A 22,523-nucleotide genomic window follows, 5' to 3' on the forward strand; every position below is an offset into this window, starting at 1 on the left:
AATTTTTTGAAATTCGCTAAATAAAAACTTGTCCGACAAAATAATTTCCACTTAGAATGCAAACAACCCGGTGAAATGGCAGTAGCAATTTTTTAAAAAATATGCGATTAATAATAATAATTCTTGAAAAAAAAAAGATACGTTCTTACCATTCTGTATTTTGCTGCTTTTTTTTGTGTGTATTTTTTGGGGTTTTGTTTTCAAGCAGTTTTTATTTCGTCCTCGGTTGGTTCAGCAACATGCTCTGCCATTTTGTTTTTCTCTACTCATGGTATATGAGCTGATTGGCTACTCAACTACTAGGCTATCAGAGCGCGTGATTGCACATATCCCGTGAACATAGATAGAATAATATAATACCACTTATGATGCCCCACGAACGCAGCATTGTTTTGTGTTTCAGCGTAGACCATTCCTTTAAAATAGCATTTAAAAAGCTTTAAAAGAATCACTTTGTGCAGCACATGATTGATGCATTATTTATTTTCAGTGCCAGTGAAATTGATCTCCATCTCCGTGTACAAACTTATCCTTCATGTTTTCAGGGCCAAATCTGTGAAAACCTCGAGTGTGGAATCAAGATGCATTATCACTGCGTGGCCAGATATTTTAAAGGACGCACTGATCCACACTGCCCTTCCTGTAGTGACTTCTGGGCTCATGAGATACCAGGTAAGATTCGTTATTATACAGTTGGTCTGAATTTACTACATCTGCACAGATCCAGTCATATAAAACAAAAGGAAACATTGCGTAAATGTATGTGTTGCTTTACTTTGTCAGAAATCCAGCCAGAATCACAAAACCAGTCATCTGCAAGAGAGCTGCCTGCTCCTGCACCCTCTACATCTGCTACACGCCGCTCCAGGAGGTCGTGATGTCGGTCAACTCACTGCATCCTGATATCAGTGTTGGAATGCAGACTTAAGGGTCATAGTTCAGCTGGATGCTTTTTTTTTTTTTTTAAATAATAGGCTCATATGATGATACAGTTAAGAAGAACAGAGAAAAATGCACTTGGAATGAACAATCCGAGTTTGCTGCACTATAGAATCCTGAAATGAAAATAGATATCTGGAAGGTGAAATATACTTTGACAGAATCTGGTGGAGAAAGTTGAGAAATATCCTGAGTAAAATATTGGATTCTATTATATGGACACCACTTGTATTTTTCATACGAACTACATCCCAGACATGGAGAACCAAAACCATGGTGTATAGTACTGTGGAAAAGTCTTAGGCACGTGTAAAGAAATGCTGTCAACCAAAAATGGCTTAAAAAGAATTAAATTAAATGTTTCAACGTTAAAAAATCCTATAGTCAGTAAGCCATAATAAATGAAACAAAGTCAATATTTGGTGTGAGACGACTGTTTGCTTTTAAAATAAATCGTAGTCCTCCGGTACAGTGAGTGCAGTTCGACAAGGAAATGAGCTGTAGGTTTTACTGAGCATCTTCCAGAACCAGCCACAGTTCTTCTGGACACTCTCCTTCATTTTGCACCAAAACCCAGCAGCCTTCATTATGTTTTCTTTTGTAATCTGAAAAGTGCTCTCTTATGGAATATGCTGCTCAGATACAAACATCTCATCTCATTATCTCTAGCCGCTTTATCCTGTTCTACAGGGTCGCAGGCGAGCTGGAGCCTATCCCAGCTGACTACGGGCGAAAGGCGGGGTACACCCTGGACAAGTCGCCAGGTCATCACAGGGCTGACACATAGACACAGACAACCATTCACACTCACATTCACACCTACGGTCAATTTAGAGCCACCAGTTAACCTAACCTGCATGTCTTTGGACTGTGGTGGAAACCGGAGCACCTGGAGGAAACCCACGCGGACACGGGGAGAACATGCAAACTCCACACAGAAAGGCCCTCGCCGGCCATGGGGCTCGAACCCAGGACCTTCTTGCTGTGAGGCGACAGCGCTAACCACTACACCACCGTGCCGCCAGATACAAACATTTGGACTCTAAAATGTTGTCGTACTGACTCAGTAATGTAGAAGTCATAAAACAGAAATCTATAACAAAGTTTGTATGGAGAAAAAAAAATAGGGTGCTGAAGACTTTTGCACAGTACTGTGTGTGTGTGAGAGAGAGATGTCACTCATGAGGAAATCGATGAATTTTGATAAATTTGGGTACTTTTTGTGTGTCTAATATAATAAAAAGAAAATCACACATTGGGTTGAAGATATCTTCTCGTGTTTTTCATGAGAAATACATCGCAGATCTGAGTGACACATTTCCCAATATTTCACTCTGATGAAGTCACTCCCAGTGTTTTCCTGCTGACTAGATGTGCGTTGTCAAAATGGTGAACCGGTTCAAAATTAAAATTCTTTTGATTAACTTGCATATTTATTTCTTGTGGATGTGTCCATATAATATAAAAAACAAACTTTGTACCACTGTGTTAATCTTGTGTTGAAAATATTTTCACTCCTTCACTTCACCTCACTCATGATATATCCACTCGAAGATAAACTTAATATCTTCGCCCAGCTATGTAATACCCTCTAGATCAGGGGTTTTCAAAGTGTGGGAGAGTCAGCCCCCCTTACAATTTTTGTTGTTGCTATACTTAAATGTTCCATTCATATTTTTAAAAATGGTTGTTGTACACATTTTTTTCTTTTTCACATTTTAAACATCTCATAGCATCGTTAGCTAGCACCTCTTGGCAGACAACACACTGTGGCAGTGGAGCATCTTCAGATCCAGTCCATGAAAATCCAAACTTTAAATAATCGTGGTCATACTTCCTTCTTTTTCCAGTCCCCCAGGATTCCGTGGGCCTTTTTTGTGATTGTTGTGGGCTAAAACGTCTGATGTTGCGGGGGTTTTCCAAAAAAAAATTGCGATGAAAGTTGTGGTGTTTTTTAGGCTTTTGTTGCGATTACATTGGGGGAGGAAGTGAAAGTTGCGAGAAATTGTTGCAATTTTCTCTTTGTGATTAAAATTATTACTAAAAAACTATCGATTAAAAAAAACAGACATTGAGAAATGGTCCTATAAACAACTTTGCCAATGTAAAAGATTACCAGGACTACAAAAATGCAGAAAAATAGGCTTTACTTATCCAAATGCACCTGTTGGTTCAAAAGTTAAAGTGCAGAGAACCTCACAGCACAACATGAAGTTACCTTAAAATATAATAAATGCCTCAGCTTTCATATCAAGTTTATTTGTACAGCGCTTTTAACAATAAACATTGTCGCAAAGCAGCTTTACAGAATTTGAACGACTTAAAACATGAGCTAATTTTATCCCTAATCTATCCCCAATGAGCAAGCCTGTGGCGTTATAATAGTTTTTTTTCATATAAGAAAAAAAACTATTAATACTAGTACTGTGTGCAGGCAGTCTCTCCTGAAGACTAAATTAAACAATAATTATAAACTAAAAATAAATGGCTCAGGCTTCATAGAAGAAAAAAAACAATTTGAACAGAATCTCACAGTATGATGCTGAAGCTGCCTAAACAATGGAAAATAAAATACCATTTTGGCAAAAATGTTGGCATCCATTAATTTCTTGTATTAAGTAAAAAAAAAAATAAAAGTGCACACAGTGCTTCACTGTAAACATAACGCGCATGCTGCTTCTCTTGAACACACGGAAGTAAGGCGGAAGGTAGTTTGTCGACGTCACCTCAAGACGACGCCAATGATTGGTCAAATTTGCGGGAAAGTTGCGGTGATTGGAGATAATTGCAGCACCGCCCTGAATTCGCGGGGATTGGTTGAATTTGCGCTGAAGTTGCAAATCGCAACATCCTGGAGGCTCTGTTTTTTTGCTTGGCCCAGACTTTATCTCCTCACTCACTGTAGCTTTAGGTACTAAAAATCGATCCATTTTGTCTCTCTTTAGTGATAAACAACCAGGCCTGAAGCTAACATCAATATACAGTGTGGTTTAACACTGTTTTTTGTTCAAAAAAAACCCAAACCCTGAAGAACTCTGGCGCCCCACACTTTGAAAAGCCCTGCTCTATATAATTAAAAATGCAAATGTTCATTGATTCCCCCTTTAATTTTTTCATGTACATACACAATGCTTTAAACAATATACATTTTTCAAGTCAAAACATTTTCAAAAGTAATTGTCATAGTTGTAAGCTGGCTGTGGTAAACATGAATTAACGAATGAGGAATATACTGTATATAACTGGAAGTACCGGATGTGTAGTTCCTCCTGATACAAATAAAAAAAGGAACATCAGCCTCAATAATTAAAATGTGCTAATAATGCATAACCGCGTGAGTGTTTATTGTTCGAATTCTTAAATGTGGAGTTTAGTGATAAACAACCAGGCCTGAAGCGAACATCAATATACAGTGTGGTTTAACACTGTTTTTTGTTCAAAAAAACCCAAACAAACCCCAAAGTGATGATAGGGATTCATCATCTCCAACTAAATGTTTAGAGGGAGATGTGTGTGTAACATGTATGATACTCACAAATTTAATTTAATGTAATGTTCAAGGTCAGTGATGAAGGCTTTGAGCTATTGACTTGAAGGTTGACAGTTTAAATCCCAACACTGGGAATGGTTGGGTCCTTGAACAACACCCTTGACCTCCAACTGCTCTGCTGTGATCTTGGCAGTTAATAAGATGCTTTGGGTCAAATCATCAGCCTGATAGGAAAAAAAAAAAAAAAAAAAAGTGTAATAATGATGGTACAAGTATACAAATGCAGTAAATGTCTTTTTACTTTATGCACACTATGTGGTTCTTCCCCAAAACTGTTTCCACACATTTGTAGAGAATGTCTTTGTATTCTGTAGCTTTACAGTTTCCCCTCCTTCAGCCTGAAACTGAGACTTGTGACAAGTACATAAAGCGAGCTCCATGAAGACATGCTTTGCCAAGATTAATGAAGGAAGAACACCGAGTGTCCTGTACTGAACACCTGTGAGATGAACTGGAACATCCTCACACACCATCAGTGTCTGATCTCACCAATGCTCTTGTAGCTGAATGAACACATCCCCACGGCCACGCCCCAAAATCTAGTGGAAAGCATGTATAAGCATTACTGTCAGGTGTCCACAAACTTTTGGACATACAGTACTTTTCAAAATCTTAAACAGAGGTGTTTTTAAAAAAAAAAAAAAAAAAAAAAAAACACACACTAAGGCAAAGAAGCCTTTAAAAATAATGAACTTAATGTTCTCTATAAAGAGCAGTAAAAAGCACCAAGTCAATATTTGGCATGACAAGCCTTTGGCAGCTTTTCGAGGCAGCTTTGAGAACCTGCCACAGTTTTTCTGGAGACTCAAGCAAGTCACCCTTGCTTGTGTTTTCACTGAAGCCAGTATTGATTTTTTTTTTTTTGGTCTGGAAAAAAAAAAAAAAAAAAAAAAAGGTCGATTATTGACGTACAATTTTTTTGGTTGGAAAAAGTATCTGGAAATCAGTTTGGTCATAAAATAAACCAAGACAAAATTAGTATAAAAAGACTAATTTACATATGCACTATTTGTAAATGATCACAAATTAGGAATTAAAGGGTTAAATTTGCTAACCATCGCAAGAGAGCTTCAAAAATAGGTTGAGGGGGAAGGAAATCATATTTGACTTCTGTTGCATATTTCACAATACTTCGATTGTAAACGGTATCTGATTATTTGCTTGAAATACCCCATAAGATTTTGACACTGCAGAAATGATCCAATATTTAAGTAATACTGGGTGGCTTTGAGTGGTCTATCAGATTTTATATAGTTTTCTTTTTTCGTGGTGTATACATGATATACCACGAAAAAAAGCCAGCCAATATTCATACACGTTCCTTTTGGGTGTTCAATGCGCCTTTCTCTTTCAAAATCTTCTGTATTTAACAAAGCAAACCTGGCAGCCATGTTTGTTTACAAATTGTCACAGTCGCTTGCTAGCACAGAAGTTTTACATCTCCGATGTGTCGCTTTTCCAGTTTTTCGATGTCCGTTGGTATGTTTTTCTCGTCAATATGCATGAAGAATATCTAATGACGTTTTGGTAGCCTTTCGGGTGTTCAACGCGTCTCTCTCTTTCCTGGTGAACAAAGAAATGCTTCTGTGCATGCGCAGCAGAAAACTCCCATTGGATATTTGCATCAGCTCTGATCTGTGATGTCATGCTATCTTGGTAACCATGCAACATCGTAAACCATATTCAACGCTCATTCTCTATTGGGTAGAGTGACGTAATACACATAGGATAAGCTAACAATATTGCATGCTATCAAACCAAATGAATGAAACCTGCTAGAAGGGAATAGAATACATGTTTTTATTAAACTGAAAAAGTGTCCTGTATGTATAATATTACTTATAATGTTGAAAAATGTTAAAGGGGCACCAATATCACGACCACCAAAAGCTAACAGAGAAGCTGAGCTCTAATGAGCGGACATAATGCCAGTGCTGTTTGGGGATGAACAGGACTTCACCAGGCTCAAGTACACACTCCTGATAAGAGGCTTTGAAGAAGTCTGGGAACTGGACTACATCTGGATTTTCAACATCCACCTGGGCAGGACAGATCATGGATGATCATCAGCACATGTATTAATTTGTTGTAAGGGTATCATCTTATGCTGCGTACTGTAATGCAGTTGTTTTTAGATAATAGGTTTAGAGGCCAGGCTCAAGGTAGTGTACAGTACCTGACTGGTGTTATGCAGAAGCTCAGACTGATGTGGATAGAGATTTTCTTTTTCCTCAGGTCTATACAGACGAATGTACTTTCTTCCAACCACCTGTTAGTGACCGGGGAAAGAAATCCAGCAGTGAGTTTGCAAATACTGTACGTTATGGAAATTTTTTTTTTAATGGTTTATTTCTGGCTTTCCAAATACAATTTTGGCTCTTCATCCAGAAAATCCAATCAAATCTATATAAAAATACTGTGTAAAAATATGATATAACTACTGTATGAATACTATATAAAAATAAGTAATAAAAACCGTAATAGAAGATAAAAAAACGTTACTGCCTATTCGAGGAAACGTCGAGAAAGTAAACCTTGGTTTTCCAAAGGAAAAATCAGGACAAAAGTATCACTAACCTGAGCCAGAAAGTTTTGCTCGGGATCCTGATGCAGAGGAGAGATGGTTCCTCCTGGGCCAAACCAAGCATTAATCGTGATGTTGTCTTCATCCCCCTCTCCAAGGCAACAGTAGTCAGGGATACGGATGTCTTCTTTCAACTCTGGGACCTGGAAGAATAAATATTATTGTTAGCTTTTCATTCTAATAAGGCCTTGGAAAACAAACTGGTCTGGCAGACTTAACCACAGTGATCACGACTCTTCAAAAGTTACAGACAACTCTGTCAGAATGACATCACTGGAGCACTACGCAGCAGCATATACAGCCAGGTCCATCAAAATATAGACTCTGACAAAGTTATAATTATTTTAGCTGTTTACTACATTATATTAGAGTTGAAATTAAATAATGAAATGTTAGTGCAAAGTGCTGACTTTCAGCTTTAATTTTTAATACTTGGTTGAAATCCTTTGCGGTCATTGACTGCCTGAAGTCTGGAACACATAGACAATCACCAGACGCTGGGCTTTCGTCCTTGTTGATGCTCTGCCAAGTCTTCACTGCAGCTGTCTTCACATCCTGTTTGTTCTTTTGCAAGCGAAATGCAGCTCTTGCAGATTCAGCTCAGGTGATAGACTTGGCCATTGCAGAACACTGCCATTTTTTCCCTGGAAAAGTTCTTGGGAGATTTCGAAGTATGCTTTAGATTATTGTCCATGTGCACTGTGAAGCACCATCCAATGAGTTTTAAAGCATTTGGCTGAATATGAGCAGATCATATCACCCGATACTTCAGAATCCATCCTGCTCCTTTTGTCATCAGACCATGAGCAGTTCCTTCCCTTCTCCATACTCCTCTTCTCCTAGCTACAGTTGTGGTCAGAAGTTTACATACAGTGGCGAGCAGTTCATGTGAGGAAACCCACCAACATCCCAGAGTTGAAGCTGTTCTGTACAGAGGAATGGGCTAAAATTCCTCCAAGCCGGTGTGCAGGACTGATCAACAGTTACCGCAAATGTTTAGTTGCAGTTATTGCTGCACAAGGGGGTCACACCAGATATTGAAAGCAAAGGTTCACATACTTTTGCCACTCACAGATATGTAATATTGGATCATTTTCCTCAATAAATAAATGACCAAGTATAATATTTTTCTCATTTGGTTAACTGGGTTCTCTTTATCTACTTTTAGGACTTGTGTGAAAATCTGATGTTTTAGGTCATAGTTGTGCAGAAATATAGAAAATTCTAAAGGGTTCACAAACTTTCAAGCACCACTGTAAGTATAATGTAACTGTAATGTAACTTTTTGACCATGTATGTATAATTTTGACCGTGTTAATTTCAGAAAACCCAAAGAAAATTAAAACTTGTGCACCAAATTCTAGGTTTTTTTAATTAAACATGTATGCTGTACAATCATTCTGCCACAGAAAAAGAACAGTTCAAAGAAATTACTGAAAGCCCAAATATTGCCATGACATTCATATCCAAGATGACATTCATGTCACTGTATGTAAATTTCTGACCACAACTGTATATTCTGCTACAAGTTGATTCTTGTCTCAAGTGTCCATAGGCAGTTGCTCCAAAACTGTACAGACTTTTACTGTACTCTAATCCAGTCTTCCTGTTTTTGAGGGGTTTCCATAGTGTGGTTAACCCTCTGTATTTACTCTGGTGAAGGCTTCTCTTGATTGTTGACTTTGACACAGATACATCTACCTCCTGGAGGGTGTTCATGATCAGGCCAACTGTTGTGAAGGAAATTTTCTTCACAAGAGAAAGAAAGAATTCTTGTCATGCACTACAGTTGTTTTCCATGGTCTTCCTGGGCTCAACAGAACATTCCAAATAGTAGATTTATTCATAACATTGATATTTCTCGGATGGCCTGGTTTTGATTTGTCAACCGAATGATAGCTTGCTTTAACGGCAGTGGCAGCTCTTTGGACATAATGAGCATGAAGAGCAACAGATTCCAAATGCCAGACTTGAAAGCAACTCTGGGTAGTTCTTCGGTAATGGAATGACATTCACAGCAAAATGTGGTAACCATTTTTAGTTGCAGTATTCAAGATAAAGGTACTGAATGAAAATTTCACACTGTATGGGGTATCTTTTGACCCTAAAAAAGCATAGAAAATTGGCTAGGTTTAACTCTGAACGCAAAATCTTATGAGGAAAGTCAGGAATGAAATTACATCAGAAAAAAACTTGAACTTTCATTTCTTAAACTTCAAACAGATTTCTCTAAAGCGACACTGCTATAATTGGGGTGATTATTATTACCTCACCCGTGACGGAGTAAGCGGGGCGAGGTATTGTAATCAGTGCGGTTTGTTTGCGTGTCTGCCTGTTAACAGTCTAGCATCTAGACGGTTGCACCGACTGACTTCAAATTTTCAGGGTAGGTGGGCAATGGTTTACCTGATTAAATCTTGGGGATAATTGGGTCAAGGTGAAGGTCACTGGAAAGGTCAACCTTTTGGTCAAAACATTTTCCATTATAACTCAAACAGTTGCTGATAGACAGATGTTTACTATTATGAGCATACAGGAACTCCCATATGGCCTTTCATTTGGCACCATGAGCTTTGACCCTGAAAGGTCAAACTCAAGGTCATGGATTTTCAGAGAGCTGGAACTTGAAAACGGTTGATGGTAGACAGATATTTAACATTATCAACTTATAGGAAGTACCATATGGGCTTTCATTTGGCACCATGACCTTGAATGACTTTGAAATGTCAAACTCAAGGTCATAGATTTTCATAGGCTTGACAGCTGATGACTGAGAAATATTACCATTATCAACATATACAGTGACATGAAAAAGTTTGGGCACCCTTACTTAAAATGTCTGTTATTGTGAATAGTTAAGTGAGCAGAAGATGAACTGATCACCAAAAGGCATAAAAGGTAAAGACGACATTTCTTTTCAGCGTTTTCTGCAAGATTTGTGAATTATTTTTGTTTTGTACAATTGGAGTGAAAAAAGAAAAAGGAACACCATGCGAAAGTTTGGGCACCCCAATAAATTTGAGTTCTCAGGTAACTTTTACCAAGGTTCCAGACCTTAATTAGCTTACTGAGCTGTGGCTTGTTCAAATTCTTCGTTAGGAAAGGTCAGATGATGCAGATTTCAAAGCTGTATAAATTCTCTGACTCCTCAAACTTGTCCCTAAAATCAACAGCCATGGGCTCCTCTAAGCAACTCCCTCACATTCTGAATAATAAAATAATTGATGCTCACAAAGCAGGAGAAGGCTACAAGAACATAGCAAAGTGTTTTCAGGTAGCTGTTTGCTCAGATTGTAATGTTATTAAGAAATGGCAGTTAACAGAAACAGTGGAGATCAAGGTGAGGTCTGGAAGATGAAGAAAACTTTCTGAAAGAACTGCCCGTTGGATTGCTAGAAAGGCAAATAAAAAACCCTGTTTGACTGCAAAAGACTTTGAGTCCTCTCTAACTTTTGGAGATCATTTCATCTTCAACTTGCTTAACTGTTCACAGTAACAGCAATTTTGACCGGGATGCCCAAACTTTTGCAGGTATAAAATAAGTGCTGCCGGGCGAGGTTTGTTTTGCCTGGCAACACTTGTTAAATACGGTTTTCAGTATATTTTGTCTTGGATTCCATAATATCGGAATATCACTGAGCTGACACGTTAAGACAATCTTAAAAATTTCATAATTTTGGCCTCTCTGCTGAAGGATTGCTTCTCTATACCTTTTATTCGCTTATTTTGAAGGGAATTGTCCAAATACTTTTGGTATTAAACAAAAAAAGGGGGGGTGCACATATAAAAAGTGCTCCCATCTCTACACCATCCGATTTGGATGTACGTAGATACCCTCAAATTAAAGTGTGCACTTTGCAGGTCGTATAAATCAGGGACGAGAGTGGATGTTGAGAAAAAAAAAAATCTGAAAAGTAGCGAGGGGGGGTCTGGGGGATGCAGGTCCCCAGTGGGGTCCAGGGGCAACGCCCCGGTGGGGAACCAGGGGGCAAAGCCTCTGGAAGCTGATGGATTTTGGCAATTTAAACACCCAAAAACCATTAATTTTAGCAATGAAATACATGTATGTTTCTAGAAGTTAATATCCCAATTCAACATGCCATCAACTGAAACTTTTGTATCATGACAAGTGTTTCTTCTTAAATATCATATCCCACTTTGTTTGAATTTTTCAGCATATTCAGTACAACCTTTTAGGTTTTGTAACAATATACCCATAAGTCACCATTTTCTTTTCTTTATATGTTTAATGTTACATTTTGCATGACACTTGGTCAAAAACTGAGTATGAAGGCATGAATTTGACCAAAAAAAAAAAAAAAGTGTTTCGAAGATGTAGCCAAGTTTCAAACTTTGCTATTAAAGTTTAGCTTTTGTGATCTTACAAAAGAAACTTAGATCTCGTTACAAAAGAAACTTGGATCTTCTGAAAAAAGAATGAGTTTAAATCTCAAATGTAAAGGAAATACCCTTAAATTATTAATAACTGGAAAGTTATTAAAGTTGATAAGAAATACATGTGACAAATCCACTTTTAGGAACAAATAAAGAAACCCTTGCGAATATGAATAACTACAAAATATTTGACATTTTTTCAGATGTATGCCAAGATACTATAAACCATTTTCATATACCTTGTTATGTCTGAAAAATAAACATTAACTTTGATTCCATTATAAAATAATGTTCATCTAATGTTTAAACTGACATGAAAGTTTACATGCATCCAAATGTCAGTCAACATTTTCTAGAAAACTATCCATAAACAAACAAACAAAAAAACATCCAACAACTTAGATGGCTGGGTTAAAACAGAATATTACTGTGTGCAAAACTTGTTGCACACAGTCATCTGAGGAATAGAAGGGGATAATCAAACTCATGTATTTGAGGGAATGTTGTAGAGTTTCTTTAGTATGGAATTGTCTATTTGGAATGTTCATGTATGGAGCACTTGCATGTGACGTCACAGCCGATCCAGATTGTGACAGACGCCATCTTGTCGGTCAAACGCCATATTTCCGCCTTCTACTTCTACCTTTTCTTCTGGAAAACCCTACTATATACACACACAATTCTACTACAACGGCTGCGGCTACAAGCTCTCCCTACCTGTGCACGGTTTTTATGTTTATTGTGTGTATTTTTGCGTGTTGTTTGTCTGTACCGGACTTCAATATCCACTACAACCGTATGGACTTACTGGACATTGGTTTCCAACAGAAAATGACGGTTTGTAGCGATTTCCATCGCATGCACAACATTCCGGACGAGAAAAAAAAAAAAAAAAAGTAACATTCCGGACGAGATAGCGAGACCAGCGGGGTCTCCGTGGATTGTTATCGGAAGCAAAGCAAAGGAGGCGGCACCGGGAGCGGAAGCGAAAGCGAGGCTGCAGGCAGAGCCGGCCTGTTGACTAAGCTCAGAAAACAGCCACTCAAACCTCCACTGCTAAGCCTCTACCTCTCCAATGCCAGATCCATGGTATACAAAACGGACGATTTGGAATTACAGCTGGAATTACCTTATTCTGTTCTATAATCGGCTGGTCAGTGCTATACTCAATACTTAAGTGACTTACCCATCCAATGAGGATTCTTGTTTACAAGATGCCACATCTGAGTCGCTGACAAATCCTGAATTTCTGTAAAGATAACTGTCCAGAGATTTATAAGCACGCAGTGCTTCACCACTGAACAGCGAGGGAAAGTTAATGAGGTAATTATACACGTCTGGGTATTCCGCTGGTAGTTCCATATCCACTGACATGGTCGTGAAAACTCCGTCCGGTAAGCCATAAGGGTCACTAATCTGTAGATCGTTTATTTTAGACATATATCTAGTTATCTGTTCATTAGAAAAATGAGCCGTGTAGTCCGTCGGTTGAAACTGATCCATTCTGTACACGAGTGCAGCAGTATTCAGCGGTGTTTTTTACCGACAAGATGGCGGCTGTGTACTTTCCGGTCACGTGACTGCAAGATCTCTATAGTTTCCTTACTATGGCATTGTCTATTTACAATATTTACAATTATATACAGTTTCAATATTCTTAGCATGACTTCTTTAGTTTGAGCTTTTTGGCCAGAGCCACAAGCTTATCAGTTCTTTCCTTCTTTCCATGCTTGCTATCTACCAGGGCTAGCGTAACTTTATTATCCAACCAGTCCCATCTGAACTTATTCTTCACACTCGCATCTATTTCACGCACCTTAGCTTCATCTCGCTTGTCAATTGTATTCGGCATTTTGACGTTTAAACATATTATGAACACAATAACTATCGAAATGTATAACACAAGCAAATTTGGAAGTCACAGTGAAATAGCGGGAAAGTTTTCACTGTGATGAATGTTGGTTGGCTGTTATATCCTTAACATCGATGTTTTGACCAATCATAAAAGCAGATAAGTTTTACTTCACATACAAGCTATCGTTAAACAAGATTGTGCGGGAATCAAAATGGAGGCATTCGAATAGAAATGTAAACACTGGTCTACATCTATTGACTGACGAGTTCAGTCTCAGTCACCAGGATAAACTAACCCTACCCTCCTCCCAATAAATAAAAAAATTCTCTCAACGGATTTGCAATAATATAAAAAAATAGAATGAGTCCAAAAAAGCGGAAAAATCTCATCCCTGATAAATGATTTAATTTCATCTCCAGTATACTGCAGTAGACTGCTAAAACAACAATAACTATGCCCAAATATTTACAGACCTGATTGTCAATAATGTTCCAAATGAAAATGACTGTCTTGGATTACATATATTTACTTGTGTATATATAAACACTGACACTACAGTGCTCAGCGTAAATGAGTGCACCCCCTTTGAAAAGTAACATTTTAAACAATAGCTCAATGAACACCAAGAATTTCCAAAATGTTGACAAGACAAAGTTTAATATAACATCTGTTTAACTTATAATGTGAAAGTAAGGTTAATAATATAACTTAGATTACACATTTTTCAGTTTTACTCACATTAGGGTGGTGCATAAATGAGTACACCCCACAACAAAAACTACTACATCTAGCACTTTGTATGGCCTCCATGATTTTTAATGACAGCACCAAGTCTTCTAGGCATGGAATGAACAAGTTGACAACATTTTGCAACATCAATCTTTTTCCATTCTTCAGCAATGACCTCGTTTAGTGACTGGATGCTGGATGGAGAGTGATGCTCAACTTGTCTCTTCAGAATTCCCCATAGGTGTTCGATTGGGTTCAGATCAGGAGACATACTTGGCCACTGAATCACTTTCACCCTGTTCTTCTTCAGAAATCCAACAGTGGCCTTAGATGTGTGTTTAGTCATGATGGAAAAGTGCACGACAACCAAGGGCACAGAGTGATGGTAGCATCTTCTCTTTCAGTATAGAGCAATACATCTGTGAATTCATGATGCCATTAGTGAAACGCAGCTCCCCGACACCAGCAGCACTCATGCAGCCCCACATAAGGACGCTGCCACCACCATGTTTCACTGTAGGCACCATGCATTTTTCTTTGTATTCCTCACCTTTGCGACGCCATACAGTTTTGAAGCCATCAGTTCCAAAAACATTTATCTTGGTCTCATCACTCCAGAGTAGAGTCCCAGTGGTCTTCATCTTTGTCAGCATGGGCCCTGGCAAACTCTAGGTGGGCTTTTTTGTGCCTGGGCTTTAGGAGAGGCTTCTTTCGTGGACGGCATCCATGCATGCCATTCCTCTGCAGTGTACGCCGTATTGTGTTATGGGAAAAAGTCACCCCAGCTTGGCTTTCTACTTCTTTAGATAACTGCAGTGAACTTGCATGCCGATTTTCTTCAACCCTTCTCATCAGAAGACGCTCCTGTCGAGGTGTTAACTTCCGTGGACAACCTGGACGTCTCTGTGAGATGGTTGCAGTTCCATCTTTCTTAAATTTTTGTACCACTTTTGCTACAGTATTCTGACTGATAAATAAAGCTTTGCTGATCTTGTAGCCTTCACCTTTGTGGTGTAAAGAAATTATTTTCTTTGGGGAATTCTGAAGAGGCAAGTTGAGCATCACTCTCCATCCAGCATCCAGTCACTAAAAGAGGTCATTGTTGAAGAATGGAAAAAGATTGATGTTGCAAAATGTCGCCAACTTGTTCATTCCATGCCTAGAAGACTTGGTGCCGTCATTAAAAATCATGGAGGCCATACAAAGTACTAGATGTAGTAGTTTTTGTTGTGGGGTGTACTCATTTTTGCACCACCCTAATTTGAGTAAAACTGAAAAATGTGCAATCCAAGTTATATTATTAACCTTACTTTCACGTTATAAGTTAAACAGATGTTATATTAAACTTTGTCTTGTCAACATTTTGGAAATTCTTGGTGCTCATTGAGCTATTGTTTAAAATGTTACTTTTCAAAGGGGGTGGACTCATTTACGCTGAGCGCTGTAGGTACATGACCATGACGAGCCAGATCACTGAAACAGAACATCACCTGATCAAAAAGCTGATGCTGAGCCAAGTATCCTGTAGGAGCCTCGCCCTGTAAACAAACACACCCACGCAGAAACAGCTTTAGAACCAGCCAGAGTGACTTTACACCTAAACACGATCATGGCATATAAACAGTTATAATCGTACTTGGCTCAGAATGTAACGGTCAATGAACTCATTCACTGTCAGGAGCTGCTGTGACCACTCTTCATCAGTGTACCTGGATCCCAGCTCGACAGGAACAGTCCGGCAGCCTGCTACTACTCGCAGGTACTCTACACTTGTACAGAAGTGGAGACAAAACAGTTCATAACACTCAGAATGACTTCTTTAACAACACAGAGTCACACAAACATTTCCAAAGAGCTGTTAGTGGTTTTCATATGATTTCCTGTGTAGTACAACATACACAACAGCTGATACAGACGATATGTGTGAGGTAGAGCGAGTATTTGAAAATAACGGGCCCTTATTTATCAAGCTGCATGTGAATGATTTACACATTTTACACAAGAAACTGGTCATTCATGGAAATCTAATAATTACGGAAAAAACATTTGTATTCTACTCGTGCTCCTGAGTGTAAATGCATTAAAGATGAACTCATGTAAACCTCGACTTCACTGATTTCAGTTTATATAATCTGCATGGGGGCGGCACGGTGGTGTAGTGGTTAGCGCTGTTGCCTCACAGCAAGAAGGTCCGGGTTCGAGCCCCGTGGCTGGCAAGGGTCTTTCTGTGCGGAGTTTGCATGTTCTCCCCGTGTCCGCGTGGGTTTCCTCCGGGTGCTCCGGTTTCCTCCACAGTCCAAAGACATGCAGGTTAGGTTAACTGGTGACTCTAAATTGACCGTAGGTGTGAATGTGAATGGTTGTCTGTGTCTATGTGTCAGCCCTGTGATGACCTGGCGACTTGTCCAGGGTGTACCCCGCCTTTCGCCCGTAGTCAGCTGGGATAGGCTCCAGCTTGCCTGCGACCCTGTAGAACAGGATAAAGTGGCTAGAGATAATGAGATGAATGAGATGAGATAATCTACATGGATTACTGCACTTTTAGACCTGGAATATACTGCAAAGTTTAAACTGCTTATTTTTATAACGTTTACAGCAATTAAGCAGATGCCCTTATCCAGAGCAACTTACAGAAGAGCTTTGGCATCTCTATCAAAAACACATCCTCGTGCTAGTTCACTATATCAGGAGATTAAAGGTAGACTGCCTTTCAGATTTTTCAAGCAGCATAAACTGCTGAAAAAGTTCATGGTGACACCTTTGTGTGTTATCCAGCATTAACTTTTTCAGCAGTTTGTGCTACAGTAGCTCTTCTGTGGGATTGGACCATATAGACTAGCCTTCGTGCGCCATGTGAATCAATGAGCCATCACAATTTGGCCCTTGTCAAAGTCACTCAGATCCTTACACTTGCCCGTTTTTCCTGCTTCCAACACATCAACTTGGAGAACTGACTGTTCTCTTGCTGCCTTATACTAATATATCCCACCCCTTGACAGGTGCCATTTTAACAACATAACCAACGTTCTTCACCTCACCTGTCAGTTGCCATAACGTTATGGCTGAGAGGTGTATATACACTATAACAGAAATATCTATTTTGATCAATTGTCAAAGTCTGATCATTTGGTGTGTCATCACAACACAGGGATCGGAACGGGCGGTCGCCCACTCGCCAATGCGAGTTGGAAAGGGTACGGGCGACTAGTGACAACATGTACTCGACCGAGTGGGCGACTGGCTTGCTACGCTATATGTATATATATCAAACTACTCACTGCCTCAATGGTTTCTATCAACGATTCTCGCCCATTTTAAGCAGAACTTGGTCTATTTTACCGTTTTTTACAATAATTTCAATAGATTTTGAGAGACATTTGTCAAGTTGGCATAGACGCAGGCGCCGCCATATTGTTTACGTGCGCAGTATACACCGCTACATGCAGCATGGCTGCGCGAAGTTTCGTTTCTTCCCGTTCATTTTCGTTGCTGCCCGTGAAGACAAATGTAATTTGAACCGCTATTGATCAGATAGATTAGACCCCTGCGAAGTTTAAAAGTCCTTGGCTTGACATTTCTGACAGCTATCAAAACAAACGGATATCACTCAACAAGTATGATGAGGCAGAGCAGCCTGCAGGTGATGAGAGGGAGTATGTGGCAGGAGATGTAGAGCCCCAGGAGAGACAGAATGAGGAGGTGGAAGATGAAGATGACGAGGAGGCGCAGCATGATGTGGTGTATGACCTGATAGATGATGATGATCTGGATGAGGGTTTCGAAGATTGTGATGATAATGAGATGACTTTTTTGTAAAGGCTTTACCCCGTTTAAAACAAAACAATAAACAAACAACAAAGAAAAAAACTCATATATATACACTAACCCTGATTAACCTGTATACCCTGTATGCCCCCACATTTTGTATGCTGCTGAATCTGTCCTTTTTTCAGTAGCTTTGTATAAACAATAACCGCTAAATGTAATGCAATGTTATGTAAGGTGATCGCCTAGGTATTCTCATTGTGAAAAGTAAGTCACATGTACATGGACTGGCAGTTAATGTTGTATTTGTTCCTTTCTATTTGTTTTTTGTCTGTTCATATTCTTTTTGGGGGAGTAAAGTCAGTTTAAAAATGCCGTTAAATGCATAGGCCTATAGGCCAAGTTTAATGACCTTGAGGTTATCAGAGGTCATATGTCGTTTTACAAATGAAAAATGAATTCAGCACCCAAACATTTAACAAACAAGGCCATTTGCTAACTTCATTAATCATTTTAGTACATTTCATTCCTGAGAAAGCTGAGAAACTGGGTTCAGCTGAGACATTTACAGGCCCAAAATTCAATGACCTCTAGAGGTCAACAGAGGTCAGATAGAGCTCGGCATATTGCAGATTTGAATTCGGCACACCCAAATTGACAAAATAAGACTGTTTGCCGACTTTGTCTCAAAAATGCCTTTAACTCCTTAAATAAGCACTTTTTTGAATTTTGGTACTAATTTATATGCACCATTACCTCCATGTGTGCTCTTTGAAGGCAGGCCAATGGTCAATGGTTCCCTCGAGTATGACCGGCATTTTGGGCTCCAGAAATTCTGATCGGAAACTTTCGAGAGCTGGGCATCGAACCCTCTGTACTGACAGCGCAGGGTTGATTATGGGCTTCAGGATACACTCTTTCCTCAGTTTCTATTGATAGAGAAAATCAGAGGGGAGCATATAGCTTTGTCTGAAGACTGTTATTCCAGTAAATGTGACACCAGTGAAAGATCATCATCATGAAAACCTGGATATCAAACCTCCATGAACCATAATCTAAAATGATTACCTTTGGACAGGGTTGCTCATGGTCCTCTTCTTTGCTAGGAACCTTCACTTTATTTTTCAGAACCACTATGAGTCTGTGCAAAACATTCTCCATGATGGAGGCACCCATAAGCAAACCCATATCACATGTCTTTATGGCATCCTGAAGCTTGTCTTGTGATGTTTCTCCATGACACGTTCCTACAGCTTTAAACAAGCAGCCATATGAGTAAACACGTCTCCACTCCTTGTCCACATCTCGCCATGTCCCTGTGTTGAGTTTCTCCCAGGAGTAATCAATAATAACCTGGGCTTTTTCAATACAGGAAGGGATCAATGAGCTGTACAGCTCCTTCCTGCTGAGCTCCAACATGACCAGCACACTTGGTTCAACCACTTCACCAAACACAAGGGGGAACTCAGTTTCAGTCGCAGGCAACACAGCCATCACATCTCTCCACACCTGAGCCATGACTCCTGCTGCAGGGTTTTAAACTTCAGCACAAATTAAAGGACACGTGTCTCTTCATGGCTGCCATTTTAAGCTCCATGGTCTTTATAAATTACGCACATACTCTAAAAACAAACATTTATAAAGACATGACACCCGCTAAACCTTCGAACAAGCATATTTTAAACCTCTTCAGACTCCTAAAATAATTTTTAAATATATTTTTAAAACTAATTTGCAGCATACGCTCCAGAATAGAGCTATTGCGCCACATCAAACCCGGTCCGTACAGAAACCTCGCCTGTTCACACTGCGTTCCGACTGCTCTTTTCTTTTCTTTTCTTTTCTCCCCGCTAAAAACAGATTCTGTGAAACAATTCATCATTACGTTTTCTGTTTTCACTTGGCTCAGAAAGATATAGGCCTATTTTAGAGAGATTATTGCTATATCAGTCATGACTTCCGAGTTAAACTAATATATATTGCCACTGTACTAGACCCCATTCCCATCAGCCATCAGACCATGAAGTTGAAGGAAAAGGATCTCGATTTATCTTTTCCTTCCTTCAACACGAGAACACGGTCATTTACCTTCTAGATGACCTGTGAATTCTAATTAAAGGCTTTCTGAGGCATCCAGGAAACAGTCTCGAGGATATGAAATGAGTTTCCTACTCTGCAGGGTTGAAATAAATACCCAATGACATTTATAGGTTAATCAGATTGATAGAGTGCCATATGGAGACCTAATAATTTCAAGATACTACTTGTAAGCATCCTTGCACCCTTTCATAAATATTCATATGCATATTATATACAGGCCGGAGCTTTTATTAACCAGTATTAAATATTTACACTTCCAAAGTTAGTGATACTCTTTTTTATTTCACTTATAAATCAGTTTAAATATTGAATTCATCTAGTTGATGTTGGTTTGTGAGTAAACATGTATTATTAACATGGTTTTCCCCAAAGCGTTTTAGCGAATTGGGCCTGATACGCTTGCTCTGCCTGCCGATACGCTTAGAGTTATACCGATACGTTAAATTTCCTACCCACAAGTATCTCGATACAGTACATAGGAGAGTAAATAACAGATCCATTTACATATTGATTGATATTTGTGTTAAACAAGCAATCTTTTTCCCCCCAATGTTTGCGTTGATTCTGTCAAAGTAATATGTCCGCGTGGTATGATGTAAACAAATTGTAACCTGTTGGCTGTCGAGACCACGTGTTCAAACCGTCCGATAAAAATATCGAAAGAAAATGTCAGACATCCCAGAATTTTCCGATTCATTATAAGCAATCTCATTGGCTGCCGATGTTGTCCCCCACCAGATAGACAAAGCCGACTGATTTTAATCACAAAAGTTTGACCTCGTCTATTATCATTATGGCTTCGATCAAAGATTGGTTGACTAAACGTTAACAAACTCACGTGAGTGATGGCACACAAAACCAGACAACTGTCACGACAACAAAAACAGTTGTTAATTTTGATCACAGCGACTGGCTCAAAAAGCACTCACTGGACAATTTGATCCACATCAGCATGGATGACAGTGAGATGGACTATGAGAGGGTTGCCCAACATTGGGCCAAGCAAAAATCAAGGAGAATTAATCTGCTTTAAAGGAGTAGAAAACTTAATTCATTAGTTTGGGTTTGCAGATAGATTATGTACTTATAAACACTCTCACGAAGTGAAGTTGTCCAAATAATATGTCAAATATAGCATAATTTCAAATAATAATCATAAGCATGGGGCGGCACGGTGGTGTAGTGGTTAGCGCTGTCGCCTCACAGCAAGAAGGTCCGGGTTCGAGCCCCGTGGCCGGCGAGGGCCTTTCTGTGCGGAGTTTGCATGTTCTCCCCGTGTCCGCGTGGGTTTCCTCCGGGTGCTCCGGTTTCCCCCACAGTCCAAAGACATGCAGGTTAGGTTAACTGGTGACTCTAAATTGACCGTAGGTGTGAATGTGAGTGTGAATGGTTGTCTGTGTCTATGTGTCAGCTCTGCGATGACCTGGCGACTTGTCCAGGGTGTACCCTGCCTTTCGCCCGTAGCCAGCTGGGATAGGCTCCAGCTTGCCTGCGACCCTGTAGAACAAGCGGCTAGAGATAATGAGATGAGATGAGAATCATAAGCATTTTTGGCAGTGTGATGTCACTGGGATCCATTTAACAAAAGAAAGCTCTGGATTATTCTTTTGTTAAAGGGTCACAGTGACATCACACTGCCACATATGTTTATCGTTATTATTCAAAATTATACTACATTTGACACTTATTAACAAATTCTCTTCATGAACGTGTTTATAAGTACATAATCTTTCTGCAAACTTAAATGCATTAATTAAGTTTTCTTTTCCTTTAAATATGTTTTAATCTTAATCTAGTCCATTTAATAAAGTGCCAAAATTTAAACTTTATAATATGCAGTTGCCTTACTTTTCTTTTCAGTGCATCTTAGTTATACATATATTACGGTAATTGCATCAGAAATATTCTAAATCATTACAGTTATAGTAATATAGCAACTTATTTTAAGGTGGAAGGTCTTAGGTTCAGATCCCTTTGTGATCAACAGGAAGTCATGATGGTCGATTCTCTTCATTGGATTGCATAAGATGGAGCAAACCACTGTTCATATTTTCATGCACATTTTTGTTACAACACTACTTGATCATAGATAATTAAGGTATCGCCATAGATTTTCAATCTATCATATACCTAAGTAATCTGTAACAAAACAGTTTAACTTGCATGTTGAACTTTAAGGTGAAATTTCAAATGTGTATACATTAATACTATTTAGGTCAGAAATCATTGAAACACTGGTAAAATCTATCCTATAATCATGTATCTAAAACCTCTCAGAGACCCTGAAAATTCACCTGAGAGCATCTATTTTCAGAAACTTTTCCGGGGGGGGGGCATGCCCCCGGACCCCCCTAGTTTCACTTTGCGCTGTTGGCGCTCAATTGTCTGTGTATTATCATGCCAGAATTTAGGGCTTTAATTTTTTTCTGGGGAAAACACTGATTAAAACCATCTCTAAAGAGTTTGGACTCCACCAATCCACAGTCAGACAGACTGTGTACAAATGGAGGAAATTCAAGACCATTGTCACCCTCCCCAGGAGTGGTTGACCAACAAAGATCACTCCAAGAGCAAGGCATGTAATAGTCGGCGAGGTCACAAAGGAC

At 39.2% G+C, this 22,523-nt stretch overlaps 2 protein-coding genes across 5 annotated transcripts in view; one reads left to right on the forward strand and one right to left on the reverse strand.

The window, feature by feature from the left end:
- nsmce1 (NSE1 homolog, SMC5-SMC6 complex component) overlaps positions 1-2,369 on the forward strand; it is a 43,098-nt gene extending 40,729 nt beyond the window's left edge. For all 3 annotated transcript variants that reach the window (XM_060943112.1, XM_060943113.1, XM_060943111.1), the window contains exons 7-8: positions 546-672; positions 784-2,369. In XM_060943112.1, the coding sequence (XP_060799095.1) occupies positions 546-672; positions 784-878 (222 nt within the window). In that variant the 3' untranslated portion in view covers positions 879-2,369. The remainder of the gene's footprint in view (positions 1-545; positions 673-783) is intronic.
- On the reverse strand, positions 469-19,598 carry kdm8 (lysine (K)-specific demethylase 8). Of its 2 annotated transcripts, XR_009656807.1 has the most exons (8): positions 18,886-19,598; positions 18,574-18,746; positions 15,689-15,821; positions 15,543-15,590; positions 7,067-7,216; positions 6,666-6,758; positions 4,929-6,528; positions 469-4,653 (listed from the first exon to the last, which is right to left on the reverse strand). XR_009656807.1 is itself a non-coding variant. In XM_060943108.1 (7 exons), the coding sequence occupies exons 1-7, from the start codon at positions 19,333-19,335 to the stop codon at positions 6,364-6,366; spliced, it is 1,212 nt and encodes a 403-aa protein (XP_060799091.1). In that variant the 5' UTR covers positions 19,336-19,598; the 3' UTR covers positions 469-6,363. The 2 variants fall into 2 exon arrangements, 1 of the variants encoding a protein (XP_060799091.1); XM_060943108.1 differs by having other exon boundaries at positions 469-6,528.
- Positions 19,599-22,523: the final 2,925 nt, after the last annotated feature.

Source organism: Neoarius graeffei, chromosome 16 (assembly GCF_027579695.1).
Source record: "Neoarius graeffei isolate fNeoGra1 chromosome 16, fNeoGra1.pri, whole genome shotgun sequence".
Taxonomy (NCBI): domain Eukaryota; kingdom Metazoa; phylum Chordata; class Actinopteri; order Siluriformes; family Ariidae; genus Neoarius; species Neoarius graeffei.